The 18,331-nt window shown below is 39.4% G+C and overlaps 3 protein-coding genes across 3 annotated transcripts; all 3 read right to left on the reverse strand.

Annotated features, from left to right (window-relative positions):
- Positions 1-299: 299 nt before the first annotated feature.
- On the reverse strand, positions 300-5,145 carry dhrs1 (dehydrogenase/reductase (SDR family) member 1). Its single transcript, XM_083782123.1, has 9 exons — positions 4,958-5,145; positions 4,327-4,482; positions 3,987-4,130; positions 3,391-3,470; positions 2,296-2,428; positions 1,950-2,081; positions 1,777-1,846; positions 1,588-1,668; positions 300-1,489 (listed from the first exon to the last, which is right to left on the reverse strand). Exons 2-9 carry the CDS (start codon positions 4,468-4,470, stop codon positions 1,353-1,355), a joined length of 921 nt encoding a protein of 306 aa, XP_083638249.1. The 5' UTR covers positions 4,471-4,482; positions 4,958-5,145; the 3' UTR covers positions 300-1,352.
- Positions 5,146-6,628: 1,483 nt separating this feature from the next.
- Positions 6,629-9,767, reverse strand: LOC310870438 (dehydrogenase/reductase SDR family member 1-like; the record flags this gene model as incomplete). The annotated part of the gene is made up of 8 exons (XM_083781669.1): positions 6,629-7,350; positions 7,448-7,528; positions 7,639-7,708; positions 7,800-7,940; positions 8,096-8,228; positions 8,658-8,737; positions 9,301-9,444; positions 9,624-9,767. The coding sequence occupies 8 exons, from the start codon at positions 9,765-9,767 to the stop codon at positions 7,214-7,216; spliced, it is 930 nt and encodes a 309-aa protein (XP_083637795.1). The 3' UTR covers positions 6,629-7,213.
- A 2,150-nt stretch (positions 9,768-11,917) lies between these two features.
- cUnh14orf119 (chromosome Un C14orf119 homolog) lies at positions 11,918-17,957 on the reverse strand. Its single transcript, XM_083782124.1, has 5 exons — positions 17,887-17,957; positions 17,603-17,720; positions 17,440-17,495; positions 15,346-15,780; positions 11,918-14,428 (listed from the first exon to the last, which is right to left on the reverse strand). The coding sequence occupies exons 2-5, from the start codon at positions 17,706-17,708 to the stop codon at positions 14,255-14,257; spliced, it is 771 nt and encodes a 256-aa protein (XP_083638250.1). The 5' UTR covers positions 17,709-17,720; positions 17,887-17,957; the 3' UTR covers positions 11,918-14,254.
- Between the last annotated feature and the right edge of the window lie 374 nt (positions 17,958-18,331).

The raw sequence follows: 18,331 nt of genomic DNA on the forward strand, positions 1-18,331 counted from the left end.
TATATTTGTACGTTTGTAAAATGTTCTGATGAATTGAAAATGGAGGACCCTGATGTAAACAAGTCTTTTTCTGGTTTTATCCTTGTAGCAGTTTTTGTATTGACCTGTACTTTCGTCGAAATGTACCCATTCTACATAGTCATAGGCTAGTCTGTGAATAAACATTTCAATCAATCAATAGATTCAATACTAATAATTGCAGATTGTTTATTGTTTATAAGGATCCCCATTAGCTTTTTCCTTGACAAAAGCCTGGGGTCCGACACAGACTAACATTTAACAAAGGCAATAGGCCTACTTACAAATGTTTACAAACACTAGTAAAATAAAATATAAAATAAGAAATAAAAAACATAGGAGAAATAAGAAACAAAGAAAAACATAGCAAAAATCACTTTCAACAAATTATAAATTTGAATTATTATTTCCCCAGGGTTACTGCAGTATGGTTTACATAAGGTGTTCTTTTAACTTGATTTTAAAGATGAATTTTGTATTTGTATTGGTTATACACTTTGGTAGTGCATTCCAACCTATTACTGCTCTATAGATAATAGAAGATTTAAGAATATTTGTTCTTGGTTTAAGTGCCACCAAAACACCCGAACTGGCTTGTCTACTCATATGGTTATGTTCGTCTCTTACATGTGCTACCTGTTCAAAGAAATACTGTGGTTTTTTTGTCTATTAATACATTTCTGAAAAAAGGTAAGAATACGTGAATGTAATCTATTCTCAACAGTAAGCCATGATAGATTTTTGTGCATTTCTTGTAATTTATGTATGTCTGTTTTTGTAGCCGATGACCAAATGACTGGCAATACTCAAGATGTGATAACACTAGAGCTTGAATTACTGCTTTCCTAGTGTTTAGTGTTATGTAGCTAGAACATTTCCTGGTTACGGCAATACTTCTTCCCATTTTAGTTACTATATTGTCAGATATGCACACAAACTCACACAAAATGCACACAAACTGCACACAAACTCAAGCACTGCATTTTCAATTAAGAATTAATTCAACAAAATGCATTATATTTTGATCTGTGACTTCACAGTGTACTGCATTATACAAAATATGATGAGTAATATAATCCCATGTATGTGACTTAATCTTGAAGTCACATACATATTATATGGAATTAAAAGAGGATCCCAACTTCATACCTAGGCCACAGGAGTCAACATTTAGCCAACAGTCAACAGGAATACATTACCGTACTTCAAACAGGGAATGTATTAATGTCTACAACAACTTTATAATTTGTAATGTAATTGTGACAACAAATTAGTTACACATTAGAGTCAGTAGGAATCTAGCATATTGCCACTTGGGGAAAACACTAAAGTGTTTAAAATCGGCCAGCTGCAAGGGTGAGAACAAACTTTGGCACCCGCAGGAATGAGGGCACAGCATAGGACAGCCAAGAGAGATATGGAACTTGTGTCAGGAGGAATTTCAAGGAGATATAATCACAGACTTCTCTACCTGGTAATGGGAAAAATGACAAAATGTCAGAACAAAGTGAGTGGACACAAGAGTAGGATAAGATCTGAAAAAGCTAAAGACAGATTAAGGTTAGGTACCATCGATGTCTTTTATCCCATAGCGCCTTGCAAGATCACTGGTCATCAGAACTTTCCCCGTCATTGACATGAGATTTTTTTCTTCCAAGTACAGAGAGAGAAACCACACATTAATGACGCCTTGGTCAAATAATATTATTCTTTAATCTCAGCCTATGTAACTGAAGAGAATCTGTACAATAATTGTACCTTTCGCCAGTGCTACAATGCACTTCCCACTCAGCTCTGTGGATTCTCCCATGGCAAACACGTCCTTGATCTGGCGGAAATGGAGGTCGGAACAGAAATTTTAGGTTAACAGAAAATGAGAAAGTTAAATAGCTAAGACTTTAATTATTGTGTAAAATAACTGTCTACAGTACCACATTCGAGGTTGTGTCCTCCTGCATGTATTTAGTAACCATTTCTGTCTGCACTGCCCCAGGCCACAGGCTGACCGAAGCCACTCCTCTCTTTTTCAGTTCAACGGCAGTGTCTGCTGCTAGCCTGTCACACTAAATCAAAACTTTCATCAGTACAAAAACATACATATAACACTGACAATATTTATAGTCAAACAAACAATAAAGTGGAGCATATTTTATCAGTCTTACAAACAATAAAGTGGAGCATATTTTATCAGTCTTACAAACAATAAAGTGGAGCATATTTTATCAAACTAGAGTGCTTGATTACATGAATGCGGGTTTCTATGACCAGATAACTTACTGCAGCTTTACCAACACCATATGGCACATTGAAGAGATACCGCAGGCCCCCCATGGAAGAGATGACAACAATCAAGCCTCGGCCCTGTGCCACCATTAACCGTGAGGCATAAACGGTACAGAAGTAGTGGCCTCTGGCAGTGTAAGAAAGACAATACGTTATTACAGTACTTGCTAATGGTCGGGGGAAAATGATTATTTTTAAGACAATTTACTTTTCACAACCTACCGAGATGGCAGATGGAAAAAGCTATCCCTAGAATGTACAAAGCCATAGAACACAGAAGCAATACTCCACACTGGGAATAATGATTGTTGACAAGTAGCTACTCCGGTTAGACTACACATCAATCTCTTTTCAATATCTTGCCTATCTTTGCTGTACGTCTTGAAATAACAGCACCTGAGTGTACTGTCCTTTACTTGAAAACAATCTGAATAAAGTACCAGATAACAGATAGTGATGAACAGGAAATGACTAACAGTCAGCTGGCTATGAGTCAGTTGATATACAGCCCAGCAAGCACGGTCAGGACCTGGACGAATTAGTGACGTCTTGATTGTGGCCCAATCAAGTCAAACCAAGACTAGTCAGATCTGACCCAGAATATCACCTGATTTCAACCAACATACATTCTGCCCAGTGCCCACTAAGACGGACGTCCCTATAGAATAGAGAGTCCGATCAAGGCCAGATCAACTTAAGTCATATCATAACTAGTCAGATCTGACCCAGAATAAGCTATATTATTTCAAATTGACGTAAAGATCATCCCCATATGGCTGTGATCTGGCCTAGTCCTGAACGTCACCGGAGTCACCGGAGGACATCATAACATCATCATGATGTCATTTGGCTTGCTGGGAGTATTGAGAGAGAAGGCTTGCTGGGAGTATTGAGAGAGAAGTACTACCGTAGTAGACAACCCGCAGAACTCCAGGTTCAAACTAAATCCTTAAAGGTGCAAGGCTCGAAAATACGTTTTTTTCTTCAGTCTCAGAGGTAAATAAAGTAATGTAAAAGGACATATAATGAGTGCTGGCATTTTCTTCATTTCAACTTGCTGGGAGTATGACTAAGCAAAATAAGGCTTACCTGAGACCTGTGTTGTTTATGATATCCCACATGGATGGGTCAGTCTCCCAGAACTTCTTCCCCATATTGTCAAATATAGCCTGAAATAGAACGTAAAATGTAGAACGTAAAACGCATCAAGAAACTCAAGAATCAAGAGGTGTTTACAGAATATGGAGGGGAGAGGATCTTTGGAAACGATTTTCCCAGAAGACGGAAATGGCACAGATCAGTGTTAAAGGACGACGTCACACATTTTCATATCATTTTTCTCATGATAATACAGTACTACCCCCCCCCCCCCCTAGTCGGTCTGGACAGAGGAGGGCTGTGGACAGTTTATAAACCCGCCTACCAGTAACATCATCATTTGGCCTTAATTATTGCATGCTAACTTTCCAGGAATAGAAAGACTGCAGTTTCTGTTAGCTTGCCTTGGATTCCCCATCGATGATGTCACAGGTTTCAGGTTTCTGAAATGTCCACAGCCCACCTCTATAGACAGACAAAAAATAATTTGTACCCCATATGATGAGCATTGGTGAGGACCAACTATGTGTGGAGTTGGCCTTTAATGGTTATTAGGCTACACATATCAATGCAGTCATGGCACTGACCTGCACCCCAGCATAGGCATTGTTAACAAGGATGTCCAGTCTCCCGTTTTGTTCCCGTTTGATCTGTTCGAACAGTTGCTCAATGTCTTCATCCTTTGACGAATCACAGATCACCGGAACACAGTTCCCACCCCGTTCCTGAACCTGATTTGCAAAAATACTATTTTGATTATTTGACAATTGATTATTCAAACTCCAAAATCTTTTGAATGTTAAAAGAAGCATCTTAAATGTGTAGTGTAGATCAAAATTAATCTGTCCATTTAAAAGGCAGATGTGATGTCTACAACCTAACTATTTGATGCTGAAACATCAAAGTCCCCCAACTATTAAAGCTCACCTCTGCTGCTGTTTGTTTGAGAGTCTTCTCCTGGCGGCCAGTGATGTAGACAGTGGCCCCGGCTTCTGACAATTGTAGAGATATCCCCCTGCCAATGCCCCGGGAGGCTCCCGTCACCAAACACACCCAGCCCGAGAGGGACATCTTTACCTGGTACTGAGGACGAAGTTAAAGGGCATGATGAAGGGCACTTTTTTTTTAATGAAAGTTACAGTGAGTTGCAACCACTTGCATTGGTAATGGTTAAATGGCACGCTGGCGCCACCTATTGCTTTTGTCAACTTTAACTGTTTCTTATGACGTAACTGCTGTGTGAAGTAACTGTTTTTACACACAACAGGATTACATATGGATTATATGAGAGGGTGATAGGCGGCGGCCGTCTAACGAATTCCAGTTTAACATGAAATACAGATAGTATGCACTGTAGATTGCACATAACTAAGCAGCAGTGTTACATTGTAAAATTATCTTCAGGGCAAAGTAGGCTACGAAACGTAAACGACATACTTTGTCAACATAATAACAAGACTCAGAAAATACTACATTTTGCTCGACCGAGTTCAACTCAAACATTTCGAATAACCAATTCCGTTAGAAAAGCACACAGGTGGAAATTCTTTACACTGACCTTGGTCTGTCTCTTTACAGGTCCCTTGGCGCAAAGTCCAATGGAACTCTCCTATGAATCGTCAGAGTAGGAATATGTTTGTGATGTTATACTAGTCTAGCCTGTAAAGTTTTCCTGTGCCTGCGGGGCACTAGAGAGCAGCCATGCAGGACCGTAGTATCAATGCCGTTAGTTCAGGTCCGACCACAATGCCGTAAACAGCGCCGTAAAGTAAAGCCCTATCGATCCGAATAGTCTACTCAATGGTCGTAGCCTACCACCAGAGCCGTCTGCACCGTAATTACTCTATAGCTACTATTACTTACTATACTATTACTATTATTATTAAGTCCATATAGGTTCAACATTTTAATAAATACCGCAATGAAATAGATTATTATTAATAATAATAATAATAATAATAATAAAAATAAAACACAAATAAATAAATAGAAAACGCAATGATATAAATAAAAAATACAATTTAATAATACATAAAAATACAATTAAATAAATAAAACATATATTGCATTGTGTTTGTTTGATTGATGTTTGATACATTGCAACGAGGGTGCAGGTCAATACTGTGTTTCTTTTTTTTTAAATTGCGTTTTCTATTTATTTCGTTGTGTTTTTTATTTAATTCATTGTGAATTAAATTTATTTTATTGCAGTATCTATTATTAGCCTAAATTTTGGGACTTCTAATACACGGAATGAGATTAAGCAATATAAAAGTGAGAATTCACATTATGTATTTGGTTGTTTTATTGTACACAAGATGGCGCTATAGGTCCCCCCTAGGCTAGGTGAGTTGCAGGTGGAAAGTTGTATTTCAACCATTGTGAAGAAGTTTCTGGAATTTACTTTATGAATTGTCTTCTTAATATTCCCAAACAGACAAAGTGAAACACAGCCCTCCAAGCCCATATGGATAGGATGCACATCTGGGAACATCTAGTCTAGGCCTACTTGCCACTGCCAGCCCATAGAGTCCTACTTTGAACCCGGACATGTTGAGTACACCAAGGTTTTATGTCAGAAATGTTGAGTATGGGTCCCCAGCATGTAGAAACTACCGGATGCTAACTTGCATAATGTTGAGCAATTTTCATAATTGGCATAAATATGTGACCATACCATACCATTAACAACCTATAGAATGCAAAAAAAAGTCAAAATGTCATCATGCTTTATGTAGCATGTGACATATGTCAATCTAGGGGGTTTTCATGATGCTGATTGCTGAATCCATTCCATGCATTAGTTTTGCACAAAAAAAAGCACTCATTGGGCTAAAAACGGCCATAGCCACGTTTTAGACCAAGAAGTGTTTTTTTATCCACATTAAATAGAAACCAGATAGAAACAAGGCTTTCCACAGGTAGCAATTTATTTATTTTTCCTTTTCTTTGCACATTTGTTTGTAAGTAAAATGTTCTGATGAATTGAAAATGGAGGACCCTGATGTAAACAAGTCTTAGTGCTTTTTCTGGTTTTATCCTTGTAGCAGTTTTTGTATTGACCTGTACTTTCGTTGAAATGTACCCATTCTACATAGACATACTCTGTGAATAGACATTTCAATCAATCGATTCAAAACTAATAATTGCAGATACAAATAGCTCAAAGGATGAAGTTCTTTTTCAGAGCACTTTCAGGCAGCAGGCCTAACAAACCTAATTTCCTAATCAAATGACAGATTTCAATAGCCTTAGGTGATATTTAGACTTTAATTAGAATGAACCGTTATGGCTTGATATTACAGTAAGCACATTAAAGAATAAAGCTTTGTTAATCTGATCCTTGTGACTCTGTCCACACTGTACAGTAGGCCTACAATCAAACTGTATTTTTTACAGCATTAATATATACAGTTGAATACCCATTAAACAAAGCTATGTTCAAAATTGAAGAAATGCACACAAACTCAAGCACTGCATTTTCAATTAAGAAATAATTCAACAAAATTTATTACATTTTTATCTGCGACTTCACAGCATACAAAATATGATAAGTAATATAATCCCTTCACAAATTCATCTTGAAGTCACATACATATATGGAATTAAAAGAGGATCCCAACTTCATACCTAGGCCACAGGAGTCAACATTTAGCCAACAGTCAACAGGAATACATTACCGTACTTCAAACAGGGAATGTATTAATGCCTACACAACTTTATAATGTATAATGTAATTGTGACAACAAATTAGTTACACATTAGAGTCAGTAGGAATCTAGCATATTGCCACTTGGGGAAAACACTAAAGTGTTTAAAATTTGCCAGCTGCAAGGGTGAGAACAAACTTTGGCACCCGCAGGAATGAGGGCACAGCATAGGACAGCCAAGAGAGATATGGAACTTTTGTCAGGAGGAATTTCAAGGAGATAAAATCAACGACTTCTCCACCTGGTAATAGAAAAATGACAAATTGTCAGAACAAAGTGAGTGGACACAAGAGTAGGATAAGATCTTAAAAAGCTAAAGACAGATTAAGGTTAATTACCGTCGATGTCTTTTATCCCATAGCGCCTTGCAAGATCACTGGTCAGCAGAACTTTCCCCGTCATTGACATGAGATTTTTGTCTTCAAAGTACAGAGAGAGAAACCATGCATATTAATGACGCCTTGGTCAAATAATAGTATTCTTTAATCTCAGCCTTAATAACTGAAGAAAATCTGTACAATAATTCTACCTTTCGCCAGTGCTACAATGCACTTCCCACTCAGCTCTGTGGATTCTCCCACAGCAAACAAGTCCTTCATCTGGGGAAAGGGGAGGTCGGAACAGAGATTTAAAGTCAACAGAAAATGAGAAAAATACTTTAGTTATTGTGTAAAAAACTGTCTACAGTACCTTAGGATCCACACCTGTGGGTGTGTCCTCCTGTATGAATTTAGTAACCATTTCTGTCTGCACTGCCCCAGGCCACAGGCTGACCGAAGCCACGCCTCTCTTTTTCAGTTCAACGGCAGTGTCTGCTGCTAGCCTGTCACACTAAATCAAAACATTAAAAACATTCATCAATACAAAAACATACATATAACACTGACAATATTTATAGAGTCTTACAAACAATAAAGTGGAGCATATTTTATCAAACTAGAGTGCTTGATTACATGAATGCGGGTTTCTATGACCAGATAACTTACTGCAGCTTTACCAACACCATATGGCACATTGAAGAGATACCGCAGGCCCCCCATGGAAGAGATGACAACAATCAAGCCTCGGCCCTGTGCCACCATTAACCGTGAGGCATAAACGGTACAGAAGTAGTGGCCTCTGGCAGTGTAAGAAAGACAATACGTTATTACAGTACTTGCTAATGGTCGGGGGATTTTTTTTATTTTTAAGACAATTTACTTTTCACAACCTACCGAAATGGCAGATGGAAAAAGCTATCCCTAGAATGTACAAAGCCATAGAACACAGAAGCAATACTCCACACTGGGAATAATGATGGCTTGTTGACAAGTAGCTACTCCGGTTAGACTACACATCAATCTCTTTTCAATATCTTGCCTATCTTTGCTGTACGTCTTGAAATATTAAACAGCACCTGAGTGTACTGTCCTTTACTTGAAAACAATCTGAATACCATAAACAGATAGTGATGAACAGGAAATGACTAACAGTCAGCTGAGTGAGTCGATGAGTCCGTTTCATATGTATGTATGGCATGTTTGTATGACTAAGCAAAATAAGGCTTACCTGAGTCCTGTGTCGTTTATGATATCCCACATGGATGGGTCAGTCTCCCAGAACTTCTTCCCCATATTGTCAAATATAACCTGAAATAGAACGTAATTATGTGCATCAAGAAATTCAAGAATCAAGAGGGGTTTACAGAATATGGAGCCAGGGCCCAGGGGAGAGGATCTTTGGAAACGATTTTCCCAGAAGACAGAAATGGCACAGATAGTATATCAGTGTTCAAGGACGACGTCACACATTTTCATATAACTTTCTCATGATAATACAGTACCCCCCCCCCCCTCCCTACTCAGTCTGTATCTCAAGAGGAGGGCTGTGGACAGTTTATAAACCCGCCTACCAGTAACATCATCATTTTGTCTTTTCCCCCAAACAAGATTATTATTAAAAAAAAGAACAATGGCATGCTGTTATTGCATGCTAACTTTCCAGGAATAGAAAGCCTGCGGTTTTTATTCGCTTTCCTTGGATTCCCCATCGATGATGTCAGGTTTCAGGTTTCTGAAATGTCCACAGGCCACCTCTATAGACAGACAACAATTGTACCTCATGTGATGAGCATTGGTGAGGACCAACTATGTGTGGAGTTGGCCTTTAATGGTTATTAGGCTACACATATCAATGCAGTCATGGCACTGACCTGCACCCCAGCATAGGCATTGTTAACAAGGATGTCCAGTCTCCCGTTTTGTTCCCGTTTGATCTGTTCGAACAGTTGCTCAATGTCTTCATCCTTTGACGAATCACAGATCACCGGAATACAGTTCCCACCCCGTTCTTTAACCTGATTTGCAAAAATACAATTAGATTATTTGACAATTATCCAAAATCTTTTGAATGTTAAAAGAAGCATCTTAAATGTGTAGATCAAAATTAATCTGTCCATTTAAAAGACAGATGTGATGTCTACAACCTAACTATTTGATGCTGAAACATCAAAGTCCCCCAACTATTAAAGCTCACCTCTGCTGCTGTTTGTTTGAGAGTCTTCTCCTGGCGGCCAGTGATGTAGACAGTGGCCCCGGCTTCTGACAATTGTAGAGATATCCCCCTGCCAATGCCCCGGGAGGCTCCCGTCACCAAACACACCCAGCCCGAAAGGGACATCTTTACCTGGTACTGAGGACGAAGTTAAAGGGTTGAATGAAAGATATAGTAAGATGAGTTGCAACCACTTGCATTGGTAATGGTTAAATGGCACACTGGCGCCACCTATTGCTTTTTATGTAACTGTTGTGTGAAGTAACTGTTTTTACACACTTGATTACATGTGGATTATATGATAGGCCGTCTGGATAATCTAGCCTAAAAAAACAAATTCCAGTTTAACATACAATAAATTACACATAGTATGCCCTGTAGACTGCACATAACTAAGCAGCAGTGTTACATTGTAAAAATATCTTCAGGGCAAAGTACGAAACAAGATAGTCAACATAAGACACAGAAAATACTACATTTTGTTTTGCTCGACTGAGTTCAATTCAAACATTTCGAAATTCGAATAATCAATTCAGATTCTAGTTGTTTTTAGATGAATCGGCATCGGTTCGATTAATCAATCAGACCGATTAATTAATCGGTCCGATTAATCGGTCTGTCTTTACAGATAAACAAGCACAAAGTAACAGCTTGAACAGATCTACAAGCTCACAATATTAAATATAAAAGGTGTAAGAGCCATTATGACCTAATGTTTTCCTGATTGACAATGCCACTGCAGCTTGGTCAATGTCAAGGCCAGCCCAGGTATTTAACCAGACTCCTGATCAGGCACAGGTGTTGCCAATGGCAGAGGCTAACAGTTTTCCACTGTGTTTAGGAGGACTGGTCGCCTGTGTTTGTTACAGTTTCTTTCTTATTATTTTATCTGTAGGCTATGTTGTATAGGAAAATGACTGCAGAAAATAAAGTAAAGTTAAACTCAACGGACATGTTTTGGAGATCAGTTTGTACTGGCACACGTAAGAACTTCCACCTGGCCGTCGGCAACCAGTAGTGCCATTAAGTATAGGACTTTAGGCACTACAAAAGGTATTAAAGTTACATCTGACTTCCCTAAGTCTGCAATTCTTTACACTGACCTGAAATGGTATCTCTTTACAGGTCCCTTGGCGCAATGCAAGTCCAACAGAACTCTCCTATGAATCGTCAGTACTTATTGTGATAGCCTGTAAAGTGTATAGTATGTAGAGTATAGCTATTATGCAGTAAACAGCGCCGTAAAGTAAAGCCCGATCTTTCCGGTGTACCTAGACCTAAGACCAGACCAGACTACCAGAGCCGTCTGCAAGTCCATAGGTCAATATATATATATTTTTTTTTAAATACCACAATGAAAGATGAATAGGCCAATAATAAAAAATAAATAAAACACAAAAAAATAAATAGAAAACGCAATGATATACATAAAATACAATTGAATACATATTTTTATTTGAATGGGTTGGCCACATTTCCACGAAGGTACTCATTTTATTTTCATTTCATTTATTATTAGTCAACATTTTTGGACTTCTACGCCGAAGCAATATAGAAGTGAGAATTCACATGATGTAGGCCTATTTGGTTGTTTTATTGTACTCGAGATTGGTCCCCCCTAGCCTTTTTGATTGAAAAATGTATTAACAGTTTGCAGAATTACAGTACATTTTAAGCACAAACTCAATACAAAGACTGTTAACTGTGAGTGGACGAGCAATTAATCAGTAGCCTAGGGGAGTTGTAGGTGGAAAGTTGTATTTCAACCATTGTGAAGAGGTTTCTGGAATTTACTTTATGAATTCTCTTCTTAATATTCCCAAACAGACCAGGTGAAATAAATGTGCCTACAGCCCTCCAAGCCCATACGGATAGGATGATGAATCTGGGAGCATCATATACCAGATAAGTATGCTTGAGTATTAAGTTCATTTAAACCTAAACTACAAAATAAACAGAGAATGTGTTATTTTCCAGCATATTTCATGGCAAAAATTGAAATAAAACTGCCTTCATATCACTGGTGAGTTCAGGGGGTATTTCTTGTCACTACATTTGTACATGTGAAATATGTCCTCAGTATTTATGCATTTACCCAACCGAACTATTAGAAGAGTGCACTACAGATGTTGTGCCTAGCCTGTCTTCGAAGTGTTTATTTATTCAGGTTAATATAATGAAATGTGCTATTGAAAAGAGATGCCCCTCTACTTAGTCAGGGTTGGTGGATAACAGAGTAGATAAACACAAATTGCAAAAGCAATGCAAAGATAGTCTTTTGAAAAATGTTGTACTTTATTTATTCATCTTCGCATGGATGGTACAAAAGGTTTTCATATGCTCACCAGTTTGTGAAAAAACAATCTTTTAAATACTATCGTGACACTGATCTCAAAGCCATTTTGGTTATATCTTGTGTTTCACACCATTCCAGAAGTTCTGCTTAGTATGTACTAGTAGGGCAGGCTAATGCTATAGTCAATAATACAGCATACCGTTTGAGAAGAATGCAGTCACACAAGGACATTTAATAATATTTAAGTTAGATTTCAGTATTAAACATTGTACAATCATTGTAGAATGAAACTGATAGGGTAGCCACAATTTGCAATACTAGATTTATTTTATATGTGGAATCTAGAGTTCCACCAACAAACATTGACAGCCCATACATCCAAACAGAAAAGTCTGATTGTATTAAACAACATTAAACTCACCAACATTGCACCTGTATTGAAAGCTTAATGATTCTCCAGACATGTTATGAGCTACTTTGTCGATAAATTCAGTGCAGGTGATAATTTTTGTGAAATTCAAGTTTGGAAGCGCTCATTTTCAATAACGTAACCTCCTCATGGGACCCCGACAAAGGCTTATAGCAGAAACGTGTTGGTCCTCCCTTTTTTATGATATTTGCCATGCCATATAATATAATAATTTTCACTTCACTGGACCAGAGTGCCTTGGACCCTCTTTTTTTTAAATCTTTATTCAACGTAACCTCCTGCTTGAAAAAGAGCACTTCTGAACTCCAACACTTGGAAAAATAATCATATGCAAATACTTTCTTGACAGATAGTAGCCCATAACATGTCTATAGTGGAATTTTATGAAACAAACACTTCGCAGATAGAAAGAGAAGTAAGAAACCGATTTCTCTGGGACTTAAAGAGGAGGCTCGTACCAGGAGGAGGCCGCCCGTCTCTCTCTGACACTGCGTCACTCGGCAGCAGGCCTGCGGAGGAACCAGACCTTGGAGTCTGTCCGCAGAGCCTCCGGGAGCTCACTGCTGAAGAAGGTCAAGGCTCACGCCTCCAACTCCAGCTACAGTGAAGATACTTCTGCAGAGACAGAGGATGAACACCAACCAGAGAAACAGTCGGAGGTTGCTGAGTTTCGCTGAGACTGGGCAACCAGAGGTCAGTGGCAGCAGTAACAGATTGACCACCCGGGCCAGTAAGTTTCTCTGCTGCTGGTAGCTCAAGCTTTTCCTAGAGCTGAACTCTGTGTGAGTTTAATACAATCAGATAGGACTTTTCTGTTTGGATGTATGGCCTATCAATGGTTGGTGTATCAACTCTAGATTCAACATGTATAAAAAACGAAATTCCTACAGAAGGATTTTTTTTTTATTCCAAATCATTTTGTTATTGTTGCTATTGCTGCTACAATGTTGAGGAGCCAAAACCTTTTAACAATCTAATCTTCTAGCAATCTTTGTCAGGCACAGAATACACAAAACCTAATCCTGTACATTTGCAGTGGTACAAAACCAATTTACTTCAAGTCTATGCTGTCATGTGACCAGCCCAGTGATCATTAGTCACAATTAAAAGCATTAAAGTTCTGCACCTCATAAAGCTGTATATTGTTGGGTCAGAACCCTGAGGTCAGATCAGTCAGCTTCTAATGAGCCCTTAAACAACAACCATTTAATTTAAATTAATCTGGTATGCATTTGTCTTGAAAGTAATTTAGTTGCTACTACTCGCAACAACTGTGGTTAAGTAACAAGACTTTTTTTTATATATACACATTATAATTTCTGGCTGATAAATACTTTACTTCCAGCTCATCATTTTTGACAGCTGTACATCAATGTCAGTGTAAATTACATTTAAACCCATCTCAGTCCTAATCAAACACAACAAAAAAAGAAACTCATTCACACCACATATCTATCTTTAGGCAGGCCGTGACACTAAAGGTTGCCCATCTGGCAGGTGAATAAAACTTTTGGGCAGGTGGAGCTTGCTTTCGGGTTGCCCGAACGGGCAAGTGGATGTTTGAGAGGAGACAACCATCTATAAACACCTGAACGTGGCCAGCACTGTCTTCTGGTCTATGCAATGTAAAATAAGACCACCGTTTACCTAGAGTCCTAGAATGTGCCATTTTCAATGTTGCTACACTTAAAAATATAAAACAAGTGAACCCATATTCAAAATGTTCCTATCATTTTATAATGGATGATTTACTGTTCGGGCAAGTGGGCATGACCTTTGGGCAAGTAGAACATAACTTGTACTTGCCCGATGGATAAGTGCCTCTGAAACCTTAGTGTCAAGCCCCTGCTTTAGGTATGAATGTGTGTTAACAAATTTGGTCCCTTATCAGTCCCTTCCTGCTGTCCCAGCTACACTCCTATAAAAGTGTGCAACAAAGACTGGGTCCCGCTCCTCTAGAATGTGTAAGAAATTGTTCCTCTCTTCCTCACTCCATGATTCAAACCATTGGGTCCACAGGCGTAGCTGGCATTCAAAGATATTTGGTGGACTGTCCTTGACCTAGACATAGAACATAAAGAGATTGTTATATGATGTTACATACTGATATAAGTCCTTACGGATAACACATTTAGGAATGATTATACCACTTTCACCCTGGCATCCATATTTTGGGCAAGTCATTAGGCCAGGCAAACAAGCTCACAAGTTCACAACACTTGTAGATCAGCAATTATTGGACAAAAACATCGTACATTACAATGAAGTATACAAAAAGAATCACACGTGAAGGGGTGCTCCAAGTCTTATCATCGTACATGGTATAGTATTGCATTGTAATACACCTCTGGAATTGTCTAATTGTCTATTGCTTCATTGTTAATGGGAATTTAATCTGTAGGACCGAAATAGCAAATTTGCTCGTCCTTATGACGCAAATTCTCCATTCATTGTCAATGGGAATTTAATGTGTAGAAGCCATCCTCACTGTTTAGTATGTCTATTTATTATTATTATTATCACAATTGTTGTAGCTACTGCATTGGTTTGATGGGCTATAATTGAATTATTGTTTGGACAACAGGGGCACGCCTCCCCAGGCCTAATTGCTTGACAGATGGTATAAGTAGGCCTGGGTGATTGGGGAGCGGCATGCACCTGGTGGACAAACTGTTTTTACCCGACAGACAGAACAGAGATCATGCCATAACAAGGAAGAGAAGATGTACCCGTTTGTAATGTATCATTCACTGCACTATGGAAAGTAAATGCAAACCAAAAAGACATTGAACCTGTGGACAATCTGTTTCTTATGTCTGCGTACATCCTTAATCCCTGAGTGCATCAGTGGGCTATGGTAGAAATGTTTGGAACCAACAAAATGGCCACAACATAATGTTTGCGTTAGGACAAAAATGAACACTATCAAAAAGGGGTTTAGGTGGTTAGATGCATCGTGGAATGTGAGATGTACCTACCTGTAGAGTGTTGAGCGACTCCAGCAAGGTACACACTTTACCAGGCACGGCTTTGCCTAACAGGTCCTGCAGGAATCGTTCCCTCTGGCTTGCACTCCAACCCAGGAACCAGCTCAGTACGCACCGCTGCTCCTGAAGAGTTACATACGACACAACGGGCAGAGGGTGTCTACCCCCTGCATTCAGAGATGTGCATGACAGGTTCTCAAGCCTAGGAGGCACTGAAGCCTGTGGGGCTGGTGGAAAGTCCTCCAAACCGGGCGAGGAGCAGTTGAACCAGACATGCGGTGCATCGGCTGTTTCTCCTAGGTCTGGACCTCCAACGTTGGAGTAGGGTGTAGCAGACAGATATGCCATTGGGTTTGGCATCATGTCTGCAGGCTGCTGGTGTTGGTTAGAGCCTTGATTGACGCCGACATGACAGAACCACGACATCTTTGGGGAAATATATACAATTTTCATTTAGAAAGCAGGGTAAATGAACTATTATATCCAACAATCCTAGCTATAGTTATGTTATGTAGTAGAGTATACCGAAGTTGGTAACAACATTAATCCGAGGGGCTAGCTACAGCAAAGATATTTCTGATCTAGCAGAGCTATGCTTCCTTATACCCGGCTCGGGTGAGGTAAGGTTCCAAACGGGGCTAGAAGTTAGATATGGATACTGGCTAGGCTGAACTTCAGAGTTCAGACATCCAATTTTAAATTCAGAATATCAACTTTTAGTACATATATAAATAAACGTCGTCAGTCGTCCCCACCTTTCTTGAATGCCAGTCACCTAATTGTCGGCATTTTTTCCTCCTACTGTGTCGCTGATGTAGGCATGTAGCTAGCCCGTTTGGTTTCTAAGTTTTATCTCCACAAACAGGAAGTGGCCGTGTGTTTTGTTGAGTGGGGAAATCACGCCTGCGCACCGCACACAATAAGTGCGCAAGCCTCGCGAGGCTTGATAATTGAACTTTGAAAATAAAGTTCTATTATACATATTATTCATAACATCATATGGTTTGCGAGTTTGCTTGTTTATTCTGTGCATTGTATGATCAAGAACAGATTTACAGCCCAGCTAGAAAGAATGGCAGTGTTGTTATAATGTCACAGCCAAGTAGTAGCCTTGGATCAAGACAATCGTAATACATGTATAATAATAGACTGACTTATGCAAATGTCCTCTTGATCCAAGCCAATGGATTGGATGATAGCCTTGGCTACCATTCCAGAAAGAACAAGTATAGTAGCCTACAAGACAACATTCCAGAATTACTCTACAATAGGCCGCCTTCATGGTGAATTGAAAATGGAGGACCCTTATGTAAACAAGTCTTGTTTTTTCATCCTCGTAGCTCGATCAGTTTTTTTGCTTTCGTTTGAAATGTACCCATTCTTCAAACTGTGAATAAAAATGTCAATCAATCAATCATTGTTGCGTTGACGCCAATTGTGACAGCTCTTCTCGGCGCACGCCACCGTCATAGGCTACGGCGTCGGAGAGAAGCTACACCAGTGGTTGTCAAACTTCTCAAACGTTTTCATGTCGCGGACCCCTACATTAATTAAACTATTATCTGGGATTGGGAACCCCCTCAATGACCCCTGGGGGGGGACCCCACTTAGAGAACAGTGTTTCCCAAACTTTTTCATGTCAAGGACCCCCAAATTGGCATTCCCGCGGACTTTGAAAAGATATGCCAGGGACCCTTCCGTAAGAGAATATTTTTACGGCTCTAGCAGTGATTCTCAACCTGTTTAATTTCAAATACCCCCAGTTTGACATGCATTATAGTCCACCCCCCGTTTAATGGAATTTCTATCTCTGGGACCCTCAATTTATAGTGGAAAATCAATGTTAATTTAACTCTGAGACTGAACAAAGGTTACATTTGTACAGCTCCCCCAACGCCGGTGTTGCATCCTGGTTATGAAAAAGGGAGGCTATATTCAGTTTTACAGTTTCGGCACATTGCAACTAAAAAAGGCGGATGTCAAGCCGGTGGCCATGAAAGCATGCAACAGTTTGTAAAAGCATGCAATATGTTCAAAGTCATGCACATACAAAAATAATAACTTTAATTAACTCAGACATCTGACCTGGGCTGGGGGAGGACACGAGTTGCTGTTGTTGACTTCCGCGTGGTCCTCTTGGTCTGCACAGAACACAGTACAACTTTAATCTACAATGGACGGCATTGTGTGGGTGCCTGTCAAAAAACACAATTACTAGGAGGTGGTTTACGCGTCAAGTCTCTCTCACCATCAGATTCGTCAACGGCTTCTTCCCGGGCCTCTCTCTCCAGGCGCTGTCTCAGCAGCTCCTGTTGTCTGGCCAGATACGGCTTGATGAAGCTGTTCTGACTCATCTCCTCGCCAATCTAAAAATGCAGAGACAAAACACTGAAAACAAGCCATCAGGAGGACGTCACAGAAGATGCCACAAGGTGGTGTTAGGCTGAACTTCAGAGTTCAGACATCCAATTTTAAATTCAGAATATCAACTTTTTAGTACATATATAAATAAACGTCGTCAGTCGTCCCCACCTTTCTTGAATGCCAGTCACCTAATTGTCGGCATTTTTTCCTCCTACTGTGTGGCTGATGTAGGCATGTAGCTAGCCCGTTTGGTTTCTAAGCTTTATCTCCACAAACAGGAAGTGGCCGTGTGTTTTGTTGAGTGGGGAAATCACGCCTGCGCACCGCACACAATAAGTGCGCAAGCCTCGCGAGGCTTGATAATTGAACTTTGAAAATAAAGTTCTATTATACATATTATTCATAAACATCATATGGTTTGCGAGTTTGCTTGTTTATTCTGTGCATTGTATGATCAAGAACAGATTTACAGCCCAGCTAGAAAGAATGGCAGTGCTGTTATAATGTCACAGCCAAGTAGTAGCCTTGGATCAAGACAATCGTAATAGATGTATAATAATAGACTGACTTATGCAAATGTACTCTTGATCCAAGCCAATGGATGGTAGCCTTG

Source organism: Protomyctophum parallelum (assembly GCF_964188405.1).
Source record: "Protomyctophum parallelum genome assembly, chromosome: 14".
Taxonomy (NCBI): Eukaryota; Metazoa; Chordata; class Actinopteri; order Myctophiformes; family Myctophidae; genus Protomyctophum; species Protomyctophum parallelum.

Coding starts and splice junctions, on each gene's coding strand:
- dhrs1 (XM_083782123.1), bottom strand. CDS start 4,470: ATGTCCCTCTCGGGCTGGGTGTGTTTGGTGACGGGAGCCTCCCGGGGC. Junction 2,429..3,390: donor ATAAACAACACAGGTCTCAG/GTAAGCCTTATT, acceptor TTACACTGCCAG/AGGCCACTACTTCTGTACCG. Junction 1,847..1,949: donor AGGACACAACCTCGAATGTG/GTACTGTAGACA, acceptor CATTTCCGCCAG/ATCAAGGACGTGTTTGCCAT.
- cUnh14orf119 (XM_083782124.1), bottom strand. CDS start 17,708: ATGAGTCAGAACAGCTTCATCAAGCCGTATCTGGCCAGACAACAGGAG. Junction 17,496..17,602: donor AGCCGTTGACGAATCTGATG/GTGAGAGAGACT, acceptor TGTTCTGTGCAG/ACCAAGAGGACCACGCGGAA. Junction 15,781..17,439: donor CGTGTCCTCCCCCAGCCCAG/GTCAGATGTCTG, acceptor ATTTCCCCAAAG/ATGTCGTGGTTCTGTCATGT.